The 13,040-nt window shown below is 47.8% G+C and overlaps 1 protein-coding gene across 2 annotated transcripts in view; it reads right to left on the bottom strand.

Annotated features, from left to right (window-relative positions):
- Positions 1-249: 249 nt before the first annotated feature.
- syt16 (synaptotagmin XVI) overlaps positions 250-13,040 on the bottom strand; it is a 155,873-nt gene continuing 143,082 nt past the window's right edge. For both annotated transcript variants that reach the window (XM_067991915.1, XM_067991917.1), the window contains one exon: positions 250-3,273. In XM_067991915.1, coding sequence (XP_067848016.1) covers positions 2,960-3,273 — 314 coding nt within the window. In that variant the 3' untranslated portion in view covers positions 250-2,959. The remainder of the gene's footprint in view (positions 3,274-13,040) is intronic.

Below are 13,040 nucleotides of genomic sequence, written 5' to 3'. Positions count from 1 at the left end.
AACCTTCTCTGTTGTCACTTTCGTACATGTAAATCTATTAGTAATACAGCAAAGCAGACCAATTTAATAACTCAGAATTATTACTTATTGATCCTAGGAAAAATAAGCACCTTTGCACTGAAATATTACTGTAGGATAGATGTCAGGGAACTGCTGGTATAGGATTTCTACATCACTAAGTGACCCAATGGCACTGCTGACGAGTGCAAAATGAGGCAGTCACAAATCACAATAAAATCGTGCATGCTGTTTATACGATAGTTGGCTTTTCTTTTTATTAAAAACATGTCATAGTTGCACAATTTTACAATGTTGGTGCGCAATGTGAGCATGATAGGGTAACTCGGAATTCATAAGGATGGCTGATGGAGCAAGGTGCACTTGCATTATAGAGTTACAAAAAAGTACTGGTCAAGGTGCTAATGGCACAGTATTGCTACCCGCTCTCCATCACTCTCACACACACACGCACACATTTTCCTAACACAGCTAAGCAGAAGACTTCTGTTTTGCCTTTTCTGTTTAAAAAAATTATGTTAATTTTTCTCAGCAATTTTCTCCCTCCCCCTGCAAATTTTGAGCCAAAAAAGAATCAAATTATATTCACTATGTAATTATGCTGAATGGCTCACCAAACAAAAACACTTCACCACTATCCATTTACTTTATCGTCTCTCACAAACTTCTACCATATTCTTCAACGTACTGTGTGCAATGTCACACACACACCCTACCTGTTATTATCCGACTTGTCTTACATATCTGTTTTGCCCATACAAATCATGCGACTAATTTCATAAACTACTGGTCCATGGTAATCACATCTAATTGGTTCCTGCTAATCAATTTCCATGCTCCTATTGCACTATGCTCTGCAGCATGAGTACTCGGGCCAAGAAGTAACCCCACCCGGTAACAGAAAATAAATTAAGCTATTAACATGGCCCAAAGTGGAAGTGATCAGGTAAAGTAATTGAGGCAGATGCTATCATACTACACCCAGGCTCCATTGCCTCTCTGCTCAGGCCCAAGCTCCAACCACCTGCAACCTCCAAGGCCCGGGCCCCAAGTTTCTCTCTCACCCATGCATGATGCAGCAGTTTGTAGATATGAAATTCCAGATCCACCATGTCAGCTTTTTTTTTAGAAAAGGTTAAAGATACAAATTAAAATGCAAGAGAAATTGTATGAGAGGCACAGAGAGAGAGAGACATAGAAATAGAGACAGAAAGAGCAGAAAACTAACAGAAAAAAACAAAGAAAAGGAGACAGCAAAAATTATAGCGTTGGAGAGAAGCAGAGGCATGAAGGCAGAGACACAATTTGTTTTTGGCTGTGCACAATGTCATATGATCAACCAGTAAGAAGAATTGCTGGATCAGAAAACTCTCTCATAAATGACTTTGTGACCAAGATACTTGGTAAATGAGATGGGTTATGGGAGAAAAAGAAAATGGAGGAAAACACAAAATAAAAAATGAGGGGTGAATTTCCACAGAGGTTCTACTGATCGACCATTGAAACTGCGGTGGAGAACCTTGAATTTTCCTCCACAAAATTATTTTGAAGCAAAGTTCATACATTTTTTAAAAAGGGAATTAGATAGTTGCTTGAAAAAGAGGAATATTATAAGGTATGGGGAGTGAGCAAGAGAATGATTGGACTAAGGGTTCATGTAAAGAAAAACACCGGATGCAAAATTGATGGATGAAATGGTCTGTTCCTGTGCTGCGACATTCTATGAACTCTTTGTAGAACTGTCTTTTTGTGATGGTATTTGTCCATTAATTTACCATTTTTAAATAAAATAATCATTTGAAAAAAGATATTAGTGCAAAGTTAGGCCATCCTCAAGACATTTCATTTTCAGCCCACACTAAACAGACTTGTGTTCAGCCAACCTGTATGCATCCAAATTTTCCTAAATGGGTTCTGTCCCCTGTTAGATTTAAATCCTTCCATAGCCGGCTTCCTTATTTATACAGACCAGTTTGTCCTCTCCAGATGGTTTGAAGAAAAGTGCAATGTAGAGGGGTAATTTTATAAGTTGTCAGTTGTCCATGCTCAGAAAATGAGAAGCATCCTTATTTTAGGCTACTCTTCTTCTAGATATTGATCCCGAGAGAGAGACATATTTTGCTTTCAAGTGAACCATGAAGCCAAGGAAAACAGTGTTTATCTGGTTCTGAAGGTTGATTCACCCAAAAACTTCAAAACAAAATCTCATATTTAGTGACAGAGACAACTGCAAATAACATACAATTTATGGAAACTTGCTTTAGGTGACGGGTACTCATCCTTGCACTCGAACCTTGTGATCATTCTAGCCCACTTCAAGGCTAGTTTTGATAATGTCTGCTTGGGATATGCTGGACCATGACACATTTCGAGTGGGATATTTTATTTACTTATTCTTCAAATTGTACCGTTTGTTTTGTTTACTATATAATTCATAAGAGACTTTGTTGTCAATAAGTTATAGGCTGAAGACTGCTCATCAAAGGAAGCTCATTTGTAGGAAAAAAATGTTTAAAAAGCCAGATCATTTTTGCATGCATGGTGTGGCACTAAATAATGACCAATTAAAGGGTTAATGTGACATGCACTTATATCTATAGCAACAGTGCTTTTTTTGTACTACGTGCTCATCGTAAATACTGATTTGTCGTTGTTGTTAATGTTATATCACAATGGCATAATGACACTCCTCCACAGGCACTTAACTAACGTAAATAGCTTTTAAATCCCTGTAAGAATTTCTCATGCTGGATAAGCAATCTGTTGTTCATTTTACAGACAGTGTTGGTTTAAGTTGCAAAGCAAATTCTTGAACGATTTTAGCAAAGCATCTGAATATTGCAGTACAATACAAGTCTGTTGCACAGGTCCGTGAAGAAGCACTTCAAAATATTCAGAATAAAAGGCCAAATAAGCTGTTCTTTATTTAGTCATAATATGTTTAAGATTCCAGTAATGTGTGCCATCTGCAGACCTGATGACCCTTGGATTCTTTCATCTCCAGCCAGTGATTTTGCTCCTCGTCACCACTGTTGTTCTGACCCATGGAGATCCAACCAATCATTTCCTTGCGTTTCATACTACGTCGGTTGTATATTGAGATCATTAATGTGACTTCAGATAGCTGGAAAAGAGCAACTTGAAAGATGAAAGTCTCCTTGTAAACCGGGTTAGGTTGACCACGCCGGATGGATGTCTTGCACCGAGACACCTCCTGTCCAAATGAGTTCAGGAGAGAGAGTTTTGCATACGTGTCTGTGGAATTTAAAAAAGAATGGGTGTTAGTTTGAAACTGAAATTGCACCAAATTAAGAGATACAAACAACACAATTTTCAAGGCCACAAGAATCCTTGTGGTAGAATAGTGCAAAAATCTAAAATAAATGGGTTCACACCTCATGAAATAGCAGACACAGCAATTAAAAAAAAACAAACACCTTTGTGTGCCAAAATTGCAAAGCACAATTGCACCTAATAAATGCTTCATGCCAACCAAAGAAGCTCTTTCTTTGTTCCACACATCTATTAGTGCTGTTAAGTTGTTCCAACAAGTTGTTGTACTCATTAAGCTTGGCTGTTTTATAATGGTAGAACGTATGTTCATGACTAACGATCTTAATGTGGCCAGGATCCTAGGGATAAGATCCAACAGCTTGAACCGACACCAAATTCAGCCCCTAATTTACATCTCAGATCTAATAGACCCAGTAATGAGATAGAGGACTGGAGATCGCCCTGTCATTTATTTGTGTACAGGATTATAAAAGGTGTTTCACATTAACGTAACAAAACACAAGTCATCTACATTTTGTCAAAATAAGGCTTGCGCAATTTCACAAGAGTAAACAACGGCAGGGGTGGGGGGTAATTTTTATCTTCACCACCTGGGCAGTAATCTGGTGCAATGGTTCACCCACCCAATGTAGAATGGACGAATGATCTGCTCACCAGATAACCATCCAGCCGGTGGATATGAAAATTTACCCCCAACTATTTGTGGAAACTATTTGTGGAGAAACAAAAATGAAAAAGAGAAAACAATTAACTGCAGTGAGACGGAGCACATACAGACACAGTATTACTATAAACAACATTTTCACTTACATCGAGTTACATCGAAACTACAGCACAAAAACAGGCCATTCGGCCCAACTGGTCTACGTCAACGTTTATGCTCCACACGAGCCTCCTCCCTCCCTACTTCATCTAGCCCGATCAGTATACCCTTCTATTTCCTTCTCCCTCATGTGTTTATCCAGCTTCCCCTTAAATTGGTGGTAGAGGCAGGGACCCTCAATTCTTAAAAAGTACCTGGACCTGCACCTAAAGTGCTGTAAGCTGCAGGGCTATGGACCGGGTGCTGGAAGGTGGGATTAGAATGGGCACCTGGTTGTTCTTCGAGCTGGCGCGGACACGATGGGCCGAATGGCCCCCTTCTGTGCTGTATCTTTTCTATGGTTCTAAGGCTGAGGGGTGACCTGATAGAGGTCTTTAAGATAATGAAAGGGTTTGATAGGAAAGACGTAGAGAAAATGTCTCCACTTGTGGGGGAGACCAAAACTACAGGTTATAAATATAAAATAGTCGCTAATAAATCTATGTTATTTGCCTCATCTACTCCTTGTGGTAGTGCGTTCCACATTCTTACCACTCTTTGGGTAAAGAAGTTTCTCCTAAATTCACTACTGGATTTATTAGCGACTATTTTATATTTATGACGTCTAGTTTTGGTCTCCCACACAAGTGGAAACATTTTCTCTCCGTCTTCCCTATCAAACCCTTTCATTATCTTAAAGACCTTTATCAGGTTGCCCCTCAGCCTTAGAACCATAAAACCATAGAAAAGATATAGCACAAAAGGGGGCTATTCGGCCCATCGTGTCCACGCCAGCTCAAAGAACAACCAGGTGCCCATTCTAATCCCACCTTCCAGCACCCGGTCCGTAGCCTGCAGCTTACAGCACTTTAGGTGCAGGTCCAGGTCCAGGTACTTTTTAAAAGAGTTGAGGGTTCCTGCCTCTACCATCAATTTGGGCAGCGAATTCCATACACCCACCACCCTCTGGGTAAAAAATGATGGTTATCTGGTGGAGCAGATCATTCGTCCATTCTAGAAAAAAAGAGTCCCAGCCTGCTCAGCCTTTCCTGATAAGGTTATCCTCTCAGTTCTGGTATCATCCTTGTGAATCTTTTTTGCACCCTCCCCAATGTCTCTATATCCTTTCTATAAAATGGAGACCAGAACTGTGCACAGTACTCCAAGTGTGGTCTGACCAAGGTTCGGTACAAGTTTAACATAACTTCTTTGCTTTTCAATTCTATCTCTCTAGAAATGAACCCCAGTGCTTCATTTGCCTTTTTTACGGACTTGTAGTTGTGTTTAACTGTGAGGTTTTCAAGCACGATAGAGGTCATTTTAGTGTTTGCAATATATATATATATATATATATATACAAATACATACACACACTTTTTATAAAAATGTATATTGTGTCATGTCTGTGGGTCTTTTCCAACCTTCCTCGAGATAATTTCAGCTCTTGTAGCTTAGATTACTTTCATGGGCGAGTTTCAACTCCCCAAACTTTCCAATGTGTCTATCCTTGCCCTGAGATCTAGGAACGTGCCCAAGAAATGAACAGCACAAAGTGTCTGTTTTTGCTTTTAACTGTTGGATTTACCCTATGCTTCCAAAAGACCTTATTCCAATTTACAAAAGTGGCAGACTTAGATTTAAGTTCAAAATATCAAGCAAATTTATTTTACAAGAGATGGACAAGCAAAAAAAAAAATTATATAATATAATTAACTATTAATTTGGCAATAACATCATATCACCAAAGAAAGAAAGAGGAGTCTGCTGGGGAGAGGTCAGACAAGATATAAAATAGAATACATAGATCACACATTAAGTACAAAATACATCCAGTAATAGAACCGTGCACACACCATAGTATCTGATAACTTAATGCTGAGCTGCCTGTGTGATGGAAAAGTAAACAAGAATACAATGGAATAGCAATGTCTGACCCATATCTTAAAATGTAGATATAGGGCTCGGGTGCGTTCGTGGCGGGGGGGCTGCGAAAATCGGGGATTCCCAGGGCTGGTCTGTTTTTGCTTTTAACTGTTGGATTTACCCTATGCTTCCAAAAGACCTTGGGCTCGATTTTGGCGTCGGGTTTCCGGCGGGTTTCCAGCGGGGGGGCCCCGAAAATCCCGATATCCGGTCACGTGACCGGATCGCGACGAAATCCCGGCCACTTCCGGGTACCGCGCTGACGTGCGGGGCTGCATGCGCAGGCCCCGCTGGTGGGAATCCCGCAGGCAATTAAAGCCAGCGGGGTTCCACTTGAGAGTACTTACCTTGCTTGTTGAGGTCAGTTAATGAGCTGAAGCAGCTGTTAAAAGAGGAAGTGTGGGATTTTAGGTTCAAGGCAGTGAGTTTCACACACTGGGTGAAACAGTCTCTCTCCAACCAGGCGTGTTGCAGCCAGCAGCCTGTGGCAGGTGCCAAGGTGCGCTCCACGGGGGAGAGCCCTCACCCACGCAGGAGGCCACCGCGTCACATAGGGCAACCCCTGCCCCCCACCACCCCCCGCCAAGCCAGAGGACAGACCGACACAAAACCGCAGCCCCAGTCCGAGGAACCACCCACCTACCCTGCACAACCCCTCAGACCAACACCTGCCAGATGGGTGGTGTGTGGAGACCCTCGGAGGACGAACAGCATGACCAGCCCCAGCAGCCTCGCAGTCCACGCCGTCCGCCTCAGAGACGTGGAGCCCCCCAACACGGTGTTGTTGCACGCCCACCTGCACAGCAGGAGGGAGGGCTACCACAGAGAGAGATGCATCGCAGAGGGCACTACCCTCGCCACAGGGTCCACAGACCGAGGCGCAGCTCCCCGGACCTCTCCGAGCAGCAGTGCACAGGGAGGCGCAGATTCGCTCGACATGTAGTCGTGGAGATCTGCAGGCTCTTTCATGCCGAGCTGCTCCTGGCTGGCCCCAGCACCAACTGCTTACCTGTCGCTGTCAAAGTCACCACTGCCCTCCACACCTTCTCCTCCGCATCCTTCCAGGGTGCAGCCGGCTACACCGCCGATGTCTCTCAGTCGTCTGCGCGGACGAGCCCTGCAAATACACCTGCACCTACTCTGCAGTAACACGATGGGTGACATCAGTGGTGGGTCCTCATAGTGATATCCAGGAGCGGGCATTATTGGACACAGCGGACAGGATTCGCGGAGACGTGGCAGTGGTGGTGTCAATATAATGTGTGCTGTTTGTTGCTCTGAAATTCAATATAGGTAACACCCATGACAAACCCTCAGACACCCTTGTGCACCCCCTTCATGCTCACGACACGTTTGCCTTACCCTGCCTACTGCACATATGTGATGCATGCCCTGTGGCTGCAGCACAGGTGGTGGCAGGTTGAGTGAGGCTGGCCGTGAGAGAGATGCACGAGAGGGTGAGTATGGGATGGAGCAATGAGATTGTATGAGGATTGGGTTGCGTGGATGAGTACTGGCGAGGTGAGTAGGTGGAGGTAAGATGAGGATGGGGTGTGAGTGGGCATGAAGGGTGATGTGACAGAATAGTGTTGGCGGTGCCGAAGGAGATGTGGGGTGGGGGCAGTGTTGTGGCAGACGGAGTGTAGGGGAAAGAATTCGTGTTCTCACTGTGGCTGACCTACTGCGGTCATTGCAGCGCCTCCTGCACTGTATGCAGGTGGGCGATATGTTGGTGGCGCAGGTGACCCCCTCTGCCACCTTGAGCCAGGCCTTCTTGGTGGCAGAGGCAGGCCGCTTCCTCCCGCCCGCCGGGGGGAAGATCTGTGTCCTCCCCCTCCTCCTCACCCCATCTGATGATACCTGGGGTGAGGCATCATTAAACTGGGAGCAGCCTTCCCCCTGGGCTGCTCCATGCTGCAATTTGTTCCATTGGTTGCAGCATCTGTCAGTGGAGGACTGCCCCTTTAACTAGAGAGCCTCCAGCTGACAGATCGTACTGCGCATGCGCAGCCCGACCGACGCGCAGGCCAGCGCCGCGGACCCCGGAGGAGCAGGTAATTGATTCCTATTAGTGTGTTGCCTGCTACGATCGCGTGGGCAACCCACTAATTTCACCGAGCGTGTTGACCACGCTCCCGAAACCCAACCCGCCGGAAACCCGCAGGCCTGCTAAAATCAGGCCCCTTATTCCAATTTACAAAAGTGGCAGACTTAGATTTAAGTTCAAAATATCAAGCAAATATGCAGCCCCTGCATGTGGGACTCCCAGTGACAATTAAAGCCGGCGGGGTGCCACTTAAGGTAATCATTTAGGTATTTCAGGTCGTTTAGAGACCTGATTAACATGATATTTTAGGAGGGGTGGGATTTTCCAAACAACTGGGACTGTTTCCCGTACTGGGGGAAACACTCCCAGTTCAAATGGACGTGTTGCAGCCATCAGCCTGTGGCAGCTGCAAAGGTCCATTTGACAGGTGGGGCAGGGAGACCCTCACTCATTGCAGAAGGCCACTCTGTCACTTTGGACAAAGTTTGGCCTCCACCACCCTCCTCCTAACAATAAACCCCGGTGTGCAGACACATGTACCTACCTTGTGGACCCCCTCAAATGTACATCTTCCGGATGGGGGCCGCCGTAGCTGCAGTTATGACCTCCTTGGAGGACGAACAGCATCACCAGCCTCGCCGGCCACGCCGTCCACCTCTGACACGTGGAGCCCCACAACACAGTGCTGTGACACATCCACCTGCGCAGGAGGGAGGGCAACGGCAGAGAGAGATGTGTTGCAGAAGGCACTACCCTCGCCACAGGGTCTACAGACCGAGGCTCAGCTTCCTGGACCTCTCCGAGCAGCAGTGCACACGGAGGCTCAGAGTCACTCAACATATAGTCATGGACATCTGCAGCCTCCTTCATGCCGAGCTGCTCCCAGCTGGCCCGAGCACCATCTTCTTACCTGTCGCTGTCAAAGTCACCACTGCCCTCAACAACCTCTCCTCCGCATCCTTCCAGGGTGCAACCAGGGACATCGCCGACGTCTCTCAGTCGTCTGCACAAAAGAACCCTGCAAATACACCTACACCCACTCTGCAGTGACACAATGGGTGGCATCAGTTGTGGGCCCTCGTAGTGATCCTCAGGAAAGGGCATTATTGCACAAACCGAACGAGATTCGCAAAGACGTGGCAGTAGTGGTGACAATATAATATGTTATGTGAGTTGATCAGAAATTAAATATAGGTAAAAACCATGACAAACCCTCAAACACCCTTGTGCATCCCCTTCATGCTCACGACACGTTTGCCTTACGCTTCCTACTGCACATATGTGATGCATGCCCTGTGGCTGTAGCACAGGTAGTGGCAGGTTGAATGAGGCTGACCGTGAAAGAGATGCATGAGAGGGTGAGTATGAGATAGAGCCATGAGATTGTATGAGGATTGGGTTGAGTGGTAGTGGTGGGATGAGTACTGGCGAGGTGAGTAAGTGCAGGTAAGATGAGGATGAGCTTTGAGTGGGTGTGAGGAGTGATGTGACAGAGTAGTGTTGGCAGTGCAGAAGGAGATGTGGGGTGGGGGCGGTGATGTGGCAGACGGAGTGTAGGGGAATGAGTAAGTGTACTCACTTCGGCTGACTTACTTAGGTCATTGAAGCGCCTCCTGCACTGTATGCAGGTGCGCGATATGTTGGTGGTGCTGGTGACCCCCTCTGCCACCTCGAGCCAGGCCTTCTTGGTGGCAGGGGCAGGCCGCTTCCTCCCGCCTGCCGGGGGCGAAGATCTCTGTCCTCCCCCTCTTCCTCACCCCATCCAATAATACCTGGAGTGAGGCCTCATTAAACCTGGGAGCAGCCTTCCCCCTGGGCTGCTCCATGCTGTAATTTTTCCTATTTCCTGCAGCATCAGTCAGTGGAGGACTGCCCCTTTAATATAGGGCTCCTCCAGCTGACAGCCTATGCTGCGGGTGCGCAGTCCGCCCGCTGCGCAGCTTTCCAGCGCGAAACCCGGAAGCCAAGGTAAGTGGCTCCAATTAGCCTGTGATTCCGTGTGGAGCACCCCGAATTCACTGGGCGCGTTACCCACGTGCCCAGTCGACCCCTCTAGCGAACCCGCCACCCTCCTAATATCAGGCCCATGGGGAGAGACAAAATAAGGAATTGCACCCATGGGGCAGAGAAGGCAGGATCACAAATTCGGATGTTGGGGGGGGGGGGGGGGGGGGTGGTGGGTAGATGAATCTTCTGACCCCCCAAATGTCCACAGCCAGCTTCTGATGCGTGTCTTGGAGCGTTCCTGGGAACTCTGCCCAGTACATTGCCCAACGGGCTAAGTGGATCCCACGCCTGCTCGAGGCGGGAGTTATGTTTTGGGCCTGAACAAGGCCTCAGCTTTTAAGAGGAGAGCAGTCAATGATCCCAGAGGGACCAACAGCAGTTGGTGAGATGGATAGGTCACCTGCAGCTTAACAGGAACACTACCGCCTGTAGGATGCTGTACAAGCATGGGCAGCTGACCCCCACTGTGAAAAATGCCGATCTCTGGGATTTGGGACGGGGTCAATGCCAGGTCCCGCCTGGTTGCACTTCCGGCGGTGGAGCAGAAACCCTGGGCCCATAATTTCACTTTCTCCTCCTGTGTGAGTGACTGTGCTCTTGACAGGTGACAGAATAGTGAAATGAAAATTCTTCTGTCCAATTTTCTCCATGCAATTAGTTGAACCCAAAGCAGGGTGTGATGGGTGGGCCTTCACTGCATTGAGAGATTTCATACATTATAGTAACTAGAGATCTTCTCTTAGTGATTGCAGGAAACTCTGGATTCCAATGTCACCACAATCCCTGAAAATATAAAGCTCTGTTCTGAAAATTCTGCATTTAAGCCGTTAGGAAGCATCACATTACTTGCATCTTAAAGTGAAGGTGTCTCTTTTTGTTGTCATGTTAGAATAAAAGCTGCTCAATATCAAAATTCAGCATCACTTTCACTGTAGGCACATTGGAACTTTATCTTCCAGTTCGAAAGATATGACAATGGCCCTGATATTACCAGGGAGGCGGGATGGCAGTGGGGGGGGGGGGACGACTGGGCGCGTGGGTAACCCGCCCGGTGAAATCCGTCCGTTCCCCATACGATCGCGGGTAAATTGAAGCCACTTAACGTGGCTTCCCGTTGGAAACCTGCGCAGCGGGCGGACTGCACACCCGCATCACAGGCTGTCAGCTGGAGGAGCTCTACTTAAAGGGGCAGTCCTCCAACGCTGCTCCTGCAGCAAAGAACCAAAATTATTGAATGGAGCAACCCAGGGGGAAGGCTGCTCCCAGATTTAATGATGCCTCACTCCAGGTCTTACTGGATGGGGGGAGGAGGAGGAGGGATATTTTCTACCCGGTGGACGGGAGGAAGTGGCCTGTCTCTGCCACCAAGAAGGCTTGGCTCGATGTGGCAGAGGAGGTCACCAGCAGCAGCAACGTCTCCCGCACATGGATCCAGTGCAGGAAGTACTTCAATGACCTAACTAGGTCAGCCAAAGTGAGTACACTTACTCATTCTCCTACACTCCGTCTTCCACATCACCACCCCCACCCCACAACTCATTCTGTACATGCCAACACTACTCGATCACATCACTCCTCACACCCACTCAAAGCTCATCCTCAACTTAACTGCACTTACTCACCTCCCCAGTACCCATCCCACCACTACCACTCAACCCAATCCTCATACAATGTCATGGCTCTGTCTCATACTCATGCTCTGATGCATCTCTTTCACGGTCAGCCTCACCCAAACCAATGCATTCAGCGGTTGGCCAAGTCACCATCCCTCACTCACGCCTCTCTACTTTCTCCCCTTATAGGAGAAGACAGCCCAGATTGCACGGGAAAGGGCGAAGACCGGAGGGGGGCCGCAACATCAGGTCGTCCACAAGGACGCGGAGCAGGAGGCTCTTGAAGTGAGCCGCACCCTCGAGTGGCTGTCCGTTGGGGACGTCGAGACTGCCACCCGACAAACGGCTGGTGACAGAACTTTAACATTCAGCACTCAATAGAAAATGATGTTAACATGCCTTGCCATCTTCAGCACCTCAACATCTGTCACCATGCTTAATATTGCCTTCTGTTCTCTTACAGGGCCTTCAGCGGCCGCCGTGACAGTGGAGGGCAATTCCTCAGAAGACCTGCCGGCCTCTGAGGGGGCACCGTCACATCTGAGCGAGCCATCCACCAGCGCGGATACACACACCTCGGTAGGTCCACGTCCTCATTTAGTTGGGGTCACACATGATGAGTCACCACACACATGTGGGCACGAGCAGACACTGGTGGCAGGGGAAACTGTGGAGAGTCCACGTCGGTGGGAGCACTCTTCTCCAGGATCTGCTCAACTGGACACAGAACCCTGGGAGCCATCCTTTAAAAGGAGAATGATCGAGGGGCAGCAGCACATTTGCGAGGTGCTGGAACAGGTGCCACGCGCACTCTCCACAATCGCACAGAGCATGGAGGAGTCCAACTCCTGCATGAGTGGAATGGTGGCACAGGTACAGGAGGGAATCTCTGAGATACTGTCACAGGGACGTGAGGGCATCTCTGAGATAGTGTCGCGGCTGTGTGCAGGAATGTCTGCGATGGAGGGAAGGCTAGCCTCCATCGAACTTCAAGCACGACTCACCAATGAGTCCATTGAGGCATGACAATGGCCCTTTGGACTCAGGGTGAGCAACTTTCTGCCATCTTAAACAGGCAGGCAGATACACTAGCACTGGCCTTACAAGGCTTCACACATGTCCTCCAAACTGTTGTCCAGCAGGGTGGAAGGAGTGATGTGGGCCTGGCCCAGGGAAGGGATGATGGCGAAAGCGGACATGGAAGTGGGGATGCCACTCAAAGCGCTCCCACGTCTCACCCGTTGCCCTCCTCTCAACCAGTACCCGCAATGCTGCCTTCTCTCCAGGTGGTTGAATCTGCTCCTGCACAGGTGCAGGTGGAGCAATCTTTGAAGGG

Source organism: Heptranchias perlo, chromosome 10 (assembly GCF_035084215.1).
Source record: "Heptranchias perlo isolate sHepPer1 chromosome 10, sHepPer1.hap1, whole genome shotgun sequence".
NCBI classification, from domain to species: Eukaryota; Metazoa; Chordata; class Chondrichthyes; order Hexanchiformes; family Hexanchidae; genus Heptranchias; species Heptranchias perlo.
This window is presented reverse-complemented; position numbering and strand designations above follow the sequence as displayed.